At 45.2% G+C, this 12373-nt stretch overlaps 1 protein-coding gene across 2 annotated transcripts in view; it reads right to left on the reverse strand.

The window, feature by feature from the left end:
• PYGL (glycogen phosphorylase L) overlaps positions 1 to 10968 on the reverse strand; it is a 57228-nt gene extending 46260 nt beyond the window's left edge. The window contains exons 1-3 of one of the 2 annotated variants that reach the window (XM_007192839.3): positions 10541 to 10968; positions 5606 to 5707; positions 1954 to 2032 (exon numbers count right to left, since the gene is read on the reverse strand). In XM_007192839.3, coding sequence (XP_007192901.1) covers positions 1954 to 2032; positions 5606 to 5707; positions 10541 to 10783 — 424 coding nt within the window. In that variant the 5' untranslated portion in view covers positions 10784 to 10968. Of the gene's footprint in view, positions 1 to 1953; positions 2033 to 5605; positions 5708 to 10024; positions 10348 to 10540 lie in introns of those variants that run through there. The other variant, XM_007192840.3, reaches the window with a different exon arrangement.
• Between the last annotated feature and the right edge of the window lie 1405 nt (positions 10969 to 12373).

Raw genomic sequence — 12373 nt, forward strand, 5'->3', positions numbered from 1 at the left:
ATTCTCTAAAACTTGAAGGTCGGGTCAGGGGAAGGTAGAATATAGTGGGTGTAATTTTATTCACTTGAACAGGGGAAATGGTATATTCGCACTTGTCACATACATTTGTTCTTTATCTGCTGAGGGCAAAACATTATGGTACGTAGTCTATAGTATTCAGGGTAGGCCACAGACAGAATTGACTGCTTATCAATCTTAATGATATACGATGTTTTTAGATGCTGGAGATAGGTAAGTGATCATTTCTTTAAGCTACTGCCTTATTTCAGAGCAAGTGACATATATTTCAGTGATAAAGTCATGTAAACAATTTACAACTATAAAAGCTGTTACAGATTAAAAAAAACAAAAAAGAAAACACATGGCCACTAATGTAGTAAGGAATAAACAATATGAAACACATGCAAATGGAGTTCTAGTCATTTGAAACTGTGTGTAAAATTAAGAGATTGTGGAATCATTTCTAAAAGAGAAGATGTAGATATTTATTTTTCATAGAGTACAATCTGATACATGTGTGGTCGTACATTCTATTATTAAATTTAAATTTCACAAGTAAATAATATAGTAACATCCTCTTTGTAAAAACAATTAAAATGTTACCGACAGGGCTAGCAGCCCTTTTGACTGCCACCCCCAATTCTGTGCTCCTCTCTAGAGTATTTCAGTATTTCAAATTCCAGACTTTTTCTATGGATTTACATATATACATTCTCACATAAAATATTAATTTTTAAAAAACATAAATGTTATCACACTGTGTGGCTTTTTTTTTTTTTAAATACAGTACCAGTTGTTTTTTTTTTTAATTATTTATTTATTTATTTATTTTGGCTGTGTTGGTACTTCGTTTCTATGTGAGGGCTTTCTCTAGTTGTGGCAAGCGGGGGCCACTCTTCATCGCCGTGCGCGGGCCTCTCACTATCACGGCCTCTCTTGTTGCGGAGCACAGGCTCCAGACGCGCAGGCTCAGCAATTGTGGCTCACGGGCCCAGCTGCTCCACGGCATGTGGGATCTTCCCAGACCAGGGCTCGAACCCGTGTCCCCTGCATTGGCAGGCAGACTCTCAACCACTGCGCCACCAGGGAAGCCCAACACTGTGTGGCTTTTAATGCAACTTGTTTCCTCTGCCCCCGGCCCCCCACCTCTTGGAGGTCTATGCAGGGAAGTACAAATAGTTCACTTTTAGGTTGACACATATTATTCTGTAACATGGGGTTCCTCTACTTTTTTACCTGTTCTATCAGTGGACATTAGGTTATTTCTAAAATTTTGCTTTTACAAACAATACTGTAGCAATTTTTTTCGCATGCCTCCTTGTGTACGTGTTGGAGTATTTCTTTAGGGTAGATATCAGGAGGTAGAATTGCTTGGTGGTAAGGATGCATATTTTTAATTTAATGGCACTGGTATTATATTTTTAATGTTTTCCTCTGTATTTGTGGAAAAAATCATTTCCTGGATAAAGCAAAGAACTCAAACTTCATCCATATAAAAAAAATACTCATTAATTAAATCATACCAATAGTATAACAAGTGTATCACTGCCTACTAGTCAATCAAAAAGCAAACTGTTAAGTGCACAAGACGATAACACAATGGCTAAACAACTTAGGTGCTACCACACAAGTATGTGAATTGAGCAGCTGTGAACAAATAAAAGTGAAGTGAAGGGGCCACTCTGGAAACCCTTAAGCGCACAGGAAGGATCTGGTTAGCTTTGGGGTTTGAAGCAATGTCTCCAAACTTTTTAAGCAATGTCTCTTTTGTTAAAGATCCTTTCTCTACTGTTTGTCTAGCACTGGTCAAACCACCGTGCAGACTCAGAAACAAACACATCTACAAGCGGCTCACACTGTGCACTTCTGGTTCTAGACAGTCTTCTGGTTCTTCAAGCATGGTTGTGCATGGCATCTGAGACGGCGTCAAGGGCCAGACAATAGCACACTTACCAGCAAGCCTCCCAAGACCACCATTGCCAAGCCCAGCATCTTCTTCAACTTCTTCTAACTCCTCCATATCCAATCCAAGCTGGTGATGAAAGAAAAACAACACAGGACGTGGATACAAACTTTAGATATACAAACAGGCCACTTCAGAGAGAACAGTCATTTCCTAAAGCTCTGGGTTGGGTCTTCAGGTTCATCCGTGAACTCAATCCTGCCAGGTCCCTCACTGCTTGAACTGGCATCCGATACCCGCTGCAGATGCTGGTGACTGAAGATGCAAACCGTCCGAGATGGCACAGCGGCAGCCTGGAGAAGAGTACGGGCTCTAAACGTCCATTACCGACTCTGTTACTTCTTAGCTATATGATCCTGAGCGAGGCAGTAAATCTCACTATGCCTTTCATTTCTCGTTTAAAAATGAGGATAACAGTATCTGTTTCATTTAGGGCTGTGAATTAAATGAGATTATACAAACAAAGCACTCAATGATTCCTGGGTAGATATTTCTCGATAAATGTTGGCTATTACTATTTCTGAAAATTATTTTTGGTTGTCAGGGTAAAACCTCAGAAATAGTCCCAGTACCAAGTTGATACTAACTGGACTAAATTTTGAAAATTACCAAAAGGTATGAGGTCAGATTTTCTGGGATGGACTAAAGTTCATCTTTTCATGATCACAACATATTTACTCAGTAAGGTCAAAGGTTGTTAACCCAAAACCAGTTAGTGAGTCACTGCCCATGACACCGGGGGCCAGACAGCAGTCAGGGAAACCTCAGCCCTGTGGTCCTGCTGGATGGGCCTAAAATCCTCTACTTCTCTCTGGGGTAGATAACAGACTGTGGGGGGATAGTGGGAGGGGGAGATAATTTAGGAGTTGGGATTAACACGTACACATTACTGTATATAAAACAGGTAAACAACAAGGACCTACTGGGCTTCCCTGCTGACGCAGTGGTTAAGAATCTGCCTGCCAATGCAGGGGACATGGGTTTGATCCCTGGTCTGGGAAGATCCCACATGCCACACAGCAACTAAGCCCGTGAGCCACAACTACTGAGCCCGCGTGCCACAACTACTGAAGCCTGCGCGCCTAGAGCCCGTGCTCTGCAACAGGAGAAGCCACCACAATGCGAAGCCTGTGCACCGCAACGAAGAGTAGCCCCCACTTGCCGCAGTTAGAGAAAGCCCGTGCGCAGCAACGAAGACCCAATGCAGCCAAAAATAAATAAATAAATAAAATAAATTTATAAAAAAAAACCAAAAACAAAAACAAGGACCTACTGCATAGCATAGGGAACTATACTCAGTATCTTGTAATAACCTATAATGGAGAAGAAGCTAAAAAAGAATATATAGCTGAGTCACTTTGCTGTACACTTGAAACTAGTACAACATTGTAAATTAACTATATTCAATTAAAAAAAGAAGAGAGGGGGCTTCCCTGGTGGCGCAGTGGTTGAGAATCTGCCTGCTAATGCAGGGGACACGGGTTCGAGCCCTGGTCTGGGAAGATCCCACATGCCACGGAGCAGCTGGGCCCGTGAGCCACAATTGCTGAGCCTGCGCGTCTGGAGCCTGTGCCCCGCGACGGGAGGGGCCGCGATAGAGAAAGGCCCGCGCACCGCGATGAAGGGCGGTCCCCGCACCGCGATGAAGAGTGGCCCCCGCTTGCCGCAACTGGAGAAAGCCCTCGCACGAACCGAAGACCCAACACAGCCAAAAATAAATAAAATAAATAAATAAATAAATAAGAAAATCCTTTAAAAAAAAAAAAAAAAAAAGAAGAGAGGGAGACTGTGGGAGGCCAAGGAGCAACTGTGACCTTGGGGATGATGGAATTGGTTGCCAGTCAGCTCCCTGCCACAGAGTGTTGGGACCCGCACAGCCAGAGGTCAGTAGCAGCAGCGTGGACTCATACCAAAATTCTGCAGCTCTAGAGGTCACTTTGGACTGTTCATCTTACAATGAGGAAATTGATGGCCAGATAAATTAAACGACCTGTCCTCTGCTGACTAGATAATAATCTAGCCCATGCCTGGCTAATAATGGTCCGCTGTGAAATGACTGCATTCTTACCTGAAAGTGAGGCAATCCATGACATTTTACATGGAAACATAGTTTACACATTTGAAAACATACGCACAAGATGTAACTATGCTTGAAGTGGATGCCCCAGTTGCCGTGCGGTTACCTGCTTGGATCCCTACCCTTATATCAAAAGTTGCTTTCTGACACAAGTCCTGATAACTAAATCTTCTAAGAGCTCAAAAATGGATTTGCGGGCTTCCCTGGTGGCGCAGTGGTTGAGAATCTGCCTGCCAATGCAGGGGACGCGGGTTCGAGCCCTGGTCTGGGAGGATCCCACATGCCGCGGAGCAACTAGGCCCGTGAGCCACAACTACTGAGCCTGCGCGTCTGGAGCCTGTGCTCCGCAACAAGAGAGGCCGCGATAGTGAGAGGCCCGCGCACCGCGATGAAGAGTGGCCCCCACTTGCCACAGCTAGAGGAAGCCGTCGCACAGAAATGAAGACCCAACACAGCCATAAATAAATAAGTACATACATAAATAAAAAGAATGTAAGCAGACAAGAGTATCATTAAAAAAAAAAAATTAAAAAAAAAATGGATTTGCTTCTGTTCATTGTTCAAAGGGCTTTCAAACTTGCTCCCTGGTGACTAGAGTACTGGGGTCCTTGTGACATCAACTGCTAAACGCTAGTGCTCAGGATTTTTAACATTCTAAACATGTGAGTCTAGAGTAGGCTGTAAACCTTGAGCAAGGAGACATGGGTCCCTTCATCCCACCTGGTTAGATTATGGTGCAAAGGAGGTATATTTTTTTCAGCTGATATCAGGGGAAGCAAAGAAAAGGGAAGCAGAGAGGAGATGCAATGGTTCTTTCACACGAAATGCTCTACTAAACCCACACAAAGGAAACCAGCCCTAGTGACAAGCGGCTGGCCACATGAGAGGAGAACAACCCTATGCCAGGACAAAAGCAACTTGAACAGTCTCTTATTTAGAGTGCATCTTTGCAAATACACGTTCCTCCTATTAACCACATCAGAAAGGTTAAGGACTATTTTTGGTATGAAGATACTTGAAGGTCAAAGGAGAAACAGTTCATTCAAACAAATTAGCGCATTAGGTTCAAGACCTCAGGCTCCTCATTTAAAGAGGAAGTGTATTTTACATCTCATTAAGCAACAGAGGGAGGATGACAGCAGAATTTTAAAAGTTTATTACTTTCACATATTGCTTTGATATACAAATAACAGTCAAACTTTGATCCCTTTAAAAAAGTATATAGGAGCCCAAAGTAAAGCTTGTGATTCTGAGAGCAGGGACTCAAGTACTTCTTAAAGGCTTGTTCAGATGCTAATTTCTAAAATGTAATTTGTTGCGTAATGCTGTCAAAAACTGATTGCAGAACAAAATTCTCATGAGGCAAAACTAGTTCTCTAGCTTTGTTCCTCTTAACCCAGAGATCAGGAATACTATAGTTTAGATTTCTAATCATTTGTAATAGCCATGTCTATAGAAGCAATTTTTCACCATTTTTGGGGGGGGGGGTGGCTATATCCCCAAGGTTCCTGAGTTGAACTTGAAATTTAAAGGGAGAGAATGAGAGAAATACGGAGACAATGTACCTGGTAAATGGCCTCGTCACAGGCATTCTGCAGGCCAAGGTTGATCATGGTGTTCTGTAATGTTCGGCCCATGTAAAATTCCAAAGAGAGGTAATAAACCCTCTGAAACAAAGAAGAGAGAGGTCTTGTTAACGGCTATGAGGCTAATCTTACTTGTCAACGTAAAAAGACAAGGTCACCAATAAGAAACAAACAGGCAGGGCTACTTTAACTCAGGTTCAAATGAGACTCCTATAGATGCATGAAGGGCTAAAGAAAAGCACTACTGATAACTAACTGGCTTTGGAAAAACCATTTCATATCCTGGTTTTGGTAATACTTAAAAAAATGTATATCTTTTACCCCCAGGGAGAGGAAAAAAAGCAAACTCATCCAACTCATTAGATTCAATGTTTTGTGGGTTTTTTCTTCCTGTACATGAGCCTCATGAAAAAACATATGTTTGGGGTAAACGGAAGTCAGACTGACATAGCTCATCATTCGTCTGTAAAATGTTTATAGGATGAGGGTCAGGTGGGGTTGGCTGTGAGCATCTCAAGTCATCCAAGAAACACAGAGATTAACTCCTTCAAGATACACCCAATGGCTACAAAGTATTCCTCCTTAACTGTTACTGCAAGTAATATTATAATTAAATATTTTAGAATTAAAATTATCCTAGAAAGTCTATGAACTGGCAATAGTTCCTTCTGTATAACAAAAGACTGCCTCAGGTTTATTGGTGTTTGTTCTTGGTGAAATAGGACATTTCTCTATCAGCTTAGAAACTGTTTGCCTTTGACATAGTAGAAGCCAAGTAAATATCAGTACTATCAGAGTTGAAAGCGAAAGGTGCAAAGCTCAGACTTACCTAAAACCCTTTAAAATACAAGCACAGTTTACTAGTCAAGAAAACAAAAAGGGTCAGTAACTTCATCATCCTCTTATAAAATATCTTACTCTCTATATCAGTTCCTCTTTTCTTTTTCACCAAACACAAAAGAAAACAATAAAAATCTGTAAATGCATCAATATCAATATAAAGTCACCTCAAATTTTAGGGACTTCCCCATTTCTCAACAGGAATAACCCCAAAGAAAAGGATTTGGTCAACCAGGAAGTACTAAAAAAAAAAAAAAATGAATATAGTTCAATATAAGAAATGCCTATTATAAAAATAAAAAAAGAAGAAATGCCTATTATATTTAACTCATTAGTTACACATATATACTTAAAATATTATATGAAAATGTCAATTCAGAAATCTCACTTTTCCCTACTTTCATTTTATGAAACAATTGAATTCCAAGTCTTCCCATGGATAGTCAACATGTTATCAAACACTATTTTCCAGAGCACATCATCATTATTTTTATCCAAGTTGTTTGAATATCTATAATGCTGTCATTAGGGCCCTCATTAGTTTGTTAGATACCTTTCTGTGAGCTGGGAAAAGGTATCTTTCCTGGGGCAGACTCAGGCCAAAGAGGTGCAAGGCGTCACTCACCCCCAAGGCTGGCGCCCTTGTACCAATGCATCAGAAAAAAGAGCATCTCAAGCCACAAATATCCATTTACATAACATCAGGGCAGTTTTTTTCATTCTTCCCTGTGTGCATTTTCATGATCTCTATAATATAACCACTACCTATCGCTTTTTACTTTTTAGTGATCTATAAAAAGCTTGGTTATAAATACAGTATATATATCCAACACTTGCAATTGTGAGGTCATAGTCCCAGGAATAATGACAACATCTGTGTTAAATTTCTTTGTCTCCCTTTTAAGGATTCTAAATTAGCATGGACTTAAGAGTTTTTAAGACATTTCAAGGTCTTCCTAAAAATATGTTGCTGCTTAAAATAAAGTAGTTGATAGCATCTTGTTACATGACAGATTTTCCAAGGACATAAATTTAAGGTGATTTCCTATTTTCCCATAAATAGATTTTTTGGGGGGGCTTGCACCTTATATTTGGGGGTATAAAAGACCTTAAAAAATTGATCTCCCTCATCCTCTTAGTTAGTGGTCCCTAAACATTTAAAACATACTTCTGGTAGTAAAATATTTGAGCATCTCCAATATAGCTTATAGATTACATGCATGCACTACTATTACTAATATCTTATGTATATTTTACAAAAATTAGAAATTTTCAAAAAGCTTGTATAGATAAAATAAAGAAGACAAACAATAAGCAATATTTAAAAAATACTTTTAATTTGTTCCTAGTATTAATTACTAGGTGGATAGAATAGGCGGCAACACAACTGAGACTTGCAGGGCAGGCAAGAGTCGAGCAGAGTCCCACGTGGTGGGGAGGGCATCCCGGGTGAAGGGTGCAGTGTGGGCAGAGGCCCGGAAGTGGGGAGAACAGGGCATGGATGGGGACGGCAAATTGGTTTGGTGGGAGAGCAAGGTAATGGGAGGGAGGGTAATGGGAGATAAGACGGGAGGGACAGGCTCACCTGGGCTGAGAAGGGCCTTCAGTGCTTAAGGACTGTGGCAGGCAATACTGCCAGTGATATAGATCTGAGCAGAGGGCAAGATGGATCTCTTTAAGAGGTTTAATCAGACTATAATGCATAGAATGAGCTGGGACTGCAAACTCAAATGCCTTCAGGAGCCAGGCAGAGAAAATACGTGTGTAAAGGCAGTCACAAAAAACAATGAGGAGTACTCGGCCAAGAACTGGAGTGTCCTGCCCGAAGGTACGGAAAATAAAACTGCTTAAAGATGTCTAACCGACCAAACAAAATAAGTCTGCTAGCCATATTCAGCTGCACGCTGCCAGTTTAACCATTTCTGGGAAGCAAGGTAAACACTTAGAAATCTACTTCATCGAAGGCCAGAGGCCAGGGCCTCAGTTAGGCAGAGAAGTGAGAACGGAGCAGAGTGGGTATTTTCAAGGCAAACTGCAGAAATCAACAGAATTTGGCAACTTGTTGAATGGGGAATACAGGAGGAAATCAAAGGCGAAACTAAAGTTTTGTGTCTGGGTGACTGTCAGGATGACAATGCCATTAACATTAGAAACACAGAAGGGAGGGCAGGATTGGGAGGGATGATGATTTGAGTTTTTAAACATGCTGAGTTTAAGGGAATAAGGGGAGATCTAGGTATGTTTACCAAGCACTTACAAATGTAGGGATGGAGCCAGAAAAGGAATTGAGACTAGAGATCCAGATTTGGGATTCATCTGCAGTTACTAGAAAGCAGGGGAGGTGGGAGAGAAGATTGGACACACCTACTGGCTCCACTCTATGCTGAGGGCAGGGACCTTCTGTTATATGAACGACTGTCACAGAGTAGACACTTTATGAACATGTGTGGAATGGATCTTGTTCACTTGTATCACTATCAGAATACCTGGCTTATACCTGCGTAAGTAAGAAATGCTTGCCCAGTGCAGAAACTAACAAGAGAACAAGAAAACCGTAAAGTACCAGATAAGTCACTGGAGGAGAAACGTACCAGGCGACTGTGTTCTATGGCGCTAAATGCTTTGGAAGTGTGTGGGGAGGGCAGGGGGGCAGGTTGTAAAATATGGCTCATCATCTCACTCTCCAGCTTAAAAACTTAAATAATAATTTTTAATGTAAGGTGCAGTCCCCTCTATGCAAATAAAAATTACGGTAAATATATGTATACGTAAACTGTTTTCTAAGGATATAGTTTAGCAGTTGCTAGCTTTGGGTAGAGGCCTAAGCCTCAGGGATGGGGAAGTTACTTTCCATTTGAAAGCTTTGTAACAGCTGCAATGCCTTACTCTGAGGACTGTTTTGCTTAGGGGTTCTTTAAGCACTTGGAATATGGGCTATTCTTTTTCATGCTTTACCTATTAAAACAATTCCTAATAAATGTTTATGTGTATTTCCCACTACCTCCAGGGTATTCCCATCATTCACCCTTTCCAATATGCCTCCAACCAGCGTTTCCAGTTTCCTCTCTCAAGACTCACAACCATCCTCACTGCTGCTGTCAGAGCTGCTCGCTCACCCGCACGCTACACAACACAATCCCTCTGGCTGCCAAGTCCTACTCAGTCCTCCCCACCCCGCCTTCCCAGATTGGCCAGGTGGAAATAGTGTTCCTCCGTGCGCCCAGCGGCGTCCGCTCCAGCCCCCGCGCACCGGGTAGCGGTGGTCTGTGAACAGCAGCCCTCAGCAGTTCCCGGGTGGCCTGGCCCTCGGCCTCCAGTCCGCAGGAATCAAGGAAGTCCAGAAGCTCCACACCCCACTCCTAGGAACTGCGTGTTGGGCGAGGGGCGGGGGCCGCTCAGAGCTCTGACCTCTACGCCTCCCCCTTCACCACACTCGGGCAGTACCTACGACAAGCCCGGGTCTCCCACGAACCCCCATCTAGTCCTCCAAAAGTTCTGTGGGCTGTGAAGCACCTTCTTCCCACTCTTCCCCACCTACCCCCCCTTAACTCTTATTACCGTTTGACGACCTTTGCATTTGTCTCTCTCCCTAAACATTCAGCTTCCCCGAGGCAGGGTTCTCATCCGTTTTGTTCTGGGTCGACTGCCTGGGGCCGAGAACTGTGCCTGGCATACAGAGAGGAGCCGGCCGATATCTCTGAGTAAACGCCGAGAGGAGATGCTCCAAAAAAGTTTGTGAAGCAAGTGGACAGGCGAGGGAGGCCTGGACGTCGGCTCCAGGCGGTCCCCAGGGGCAGGAAGCGCAGTGAGGCCCACGAGATGTGAACGGGGTGTTGGCGGAGGGCCGGATCTGTCCCTTGGGCTGCCCACCCGCCGCCCAGACGCTCTACCCCGGACTTCGCGGGGGGCAAGAACGGCGTGAGGAGAGGTCACTCCGGGGGCTCCGCCCACCCCGCCGCGGACACCGCCCCGGCGCCAGGCTGCTGGACTCGCGCGGCCCCGGAAGGGCACGACCCGGCGAGGGGCGGCGAGGAGCCCCCCTCACCCCCGCCACCCCCGCGCCCGGGCGCGTACCTTGGGGCACGTCTCGTAGTAGTGCTGCTGCGTGCGGATCCAGCGCCCCACCAGGTGGTCGCGCACCGTGTGCGCCAGCGCGAAGAAGTAGTCGCGGGGGGTGGCCACATTGCGGTCCTTGACCAGCGTGAAGTGCAGATGCCGGTTGAAGCCCTTCTTCAGCTCGGCCACGTTCTCCACGCCCACGATGCCGCGGATGCTGATCTGCCGCCGCTTCTCCTGGTCGGTCAGGGGCTTGGCCATGGCGGCGGCGAGCAGGACGTGCGGCTCCAAACGCCCGGCGGCAGGACAGGGGCGGAGTCGCCCTGCGCCTCTCGCCGCTTTTGAGTCGGAGGAAAGTCTGGGGTCCGCCCCTCGGTGCGGCGCCGCCCGGGGTTGCAGCCCGCCCTCTCGGGAGGCGGAGGGAAGGCCCGGCTCCTGCCTGGGGCTCTGGGCCGGGCAGGGCGCGTACGGCGGTGGGAGCGCGCCTGTCAAGACCTCTGCGCACCCGATAGGCCCGGGTGGGGTGGAGGTGGGGGGCTGGCGGCCAGGGACCTGGGCTGAATCCTCTTGGCAGTTGAAGGTGGGCCCTTTGGTGACTCACGTGGACACTCTGACGCCTCCTTCCGGATCTGGGGAATGGGGCTGGGGGGTGAGTAGAGGAGGGAATTTGTCCTGCCTCCCCACTCTAGAGTCTTGGGTAGAAGGAGGATGTCTGGTGTGAAAGCGTTGTAAGAAGATGGGGGGCGGGGGGGGGGAAGGTCCCTGGAGAGGGGAGAACCACCTGCATGGCTTTCTTGACCTAAGAGAAGGCATTTTTGGCCTAAGCCATGTTGTGGTCTAAGCCTGGCCACAGTGCTTGTCCTTGAAGAGATCTCAGTAATTAATGATCTTAAGGGAAGTAAGGGAATGCAGGAACAAAGGAAAAGCAGTCAAGAAATAATAGTTCAGTGATAAAACAGAGCCCTAGTTACTCCCCAAGGGATATACATAGCAATCTGATACCCATCTTTGAGGTCTGCAGGAACTAAGGCCCCCCACCCAGGCGGAGGGTGGAATGATGATGTTGACCCTCATGACTTAAGTCAACTAAAGCTTGGCCTCTGTCTACCTTTGCCCCAATTCTTTGCTGAGTTCTCCTCTGCTCAAGCCCTTTCATGAATATGCATGTACCCTTAGCTTAAAACTTCCCAGTTTTGCTGTTCAGGGAGACTCTGCTTTGGGAAGGTTTCCGTGTGTTCTCCTTACTTGCTGCAAGTAATAAATTCTTCCTTCTCCCGATCTTTGGCTTGGTTGTGTCTTTTGGCTCGACACCCACCAAGAGGTGAACCCAGTTTTCAGGTAACAGCAGGTTGCTGGCAAACTTTTGTTTTACAGAGGTTTATTTGCTATGCTATTATTTCTCACCTGGAATGGGTTCTACCACAAGCTTCGGAAGGGATCCTGGAGGGTCAGCACTCTTTTACTTCGGTTGTCCCACGTCCCTGTCAGTCCTTGACATCCCCCGATCTTGGATCAGAAAAGAAACCCAGGGCACCCCCTTTGCTTTCATTTAGTTTTTGAGGAGTCAGGAATTTGGGCTTCTTGACTCCTAGACTCATGCTTGCCCTGTCAAAGCATCCTGCTCGTCTGTACAGACAAGTTAGTGAGAATCAGAAGTCCTGAGTTGGACCTTCAGGCTGATTAGGTGGCAGGGGCTTTTACCTTTGGCCTCTTGTTTAACCGAAGGCGGGGTGGAGGGAGGAGAAAAGAGAAAGGTGTGTCCTGTAAAATGAAGGGATAACTCACTGGGCTGGTTGCCTTGTTTACAGGAAACAAAGCAGTCTGTGTTACTCTGCAGTACAGGCTGATCTT

The sequence above is a fragment of the Balaenoptera acutorostrata genome, chromosome 3 (genome assembly GCF_949987535.1).
Source record: "Balaenoptera acutorostrata chromosome 3, mBalAcu1.1, whole genome shotgun sequence".
NCBI lineage: Eukaryota > Metazoa > Chordata > Mammalia > Artiodactyla > Balaenopteridae > Balaenoptera > Balaenoptera acutorostrata.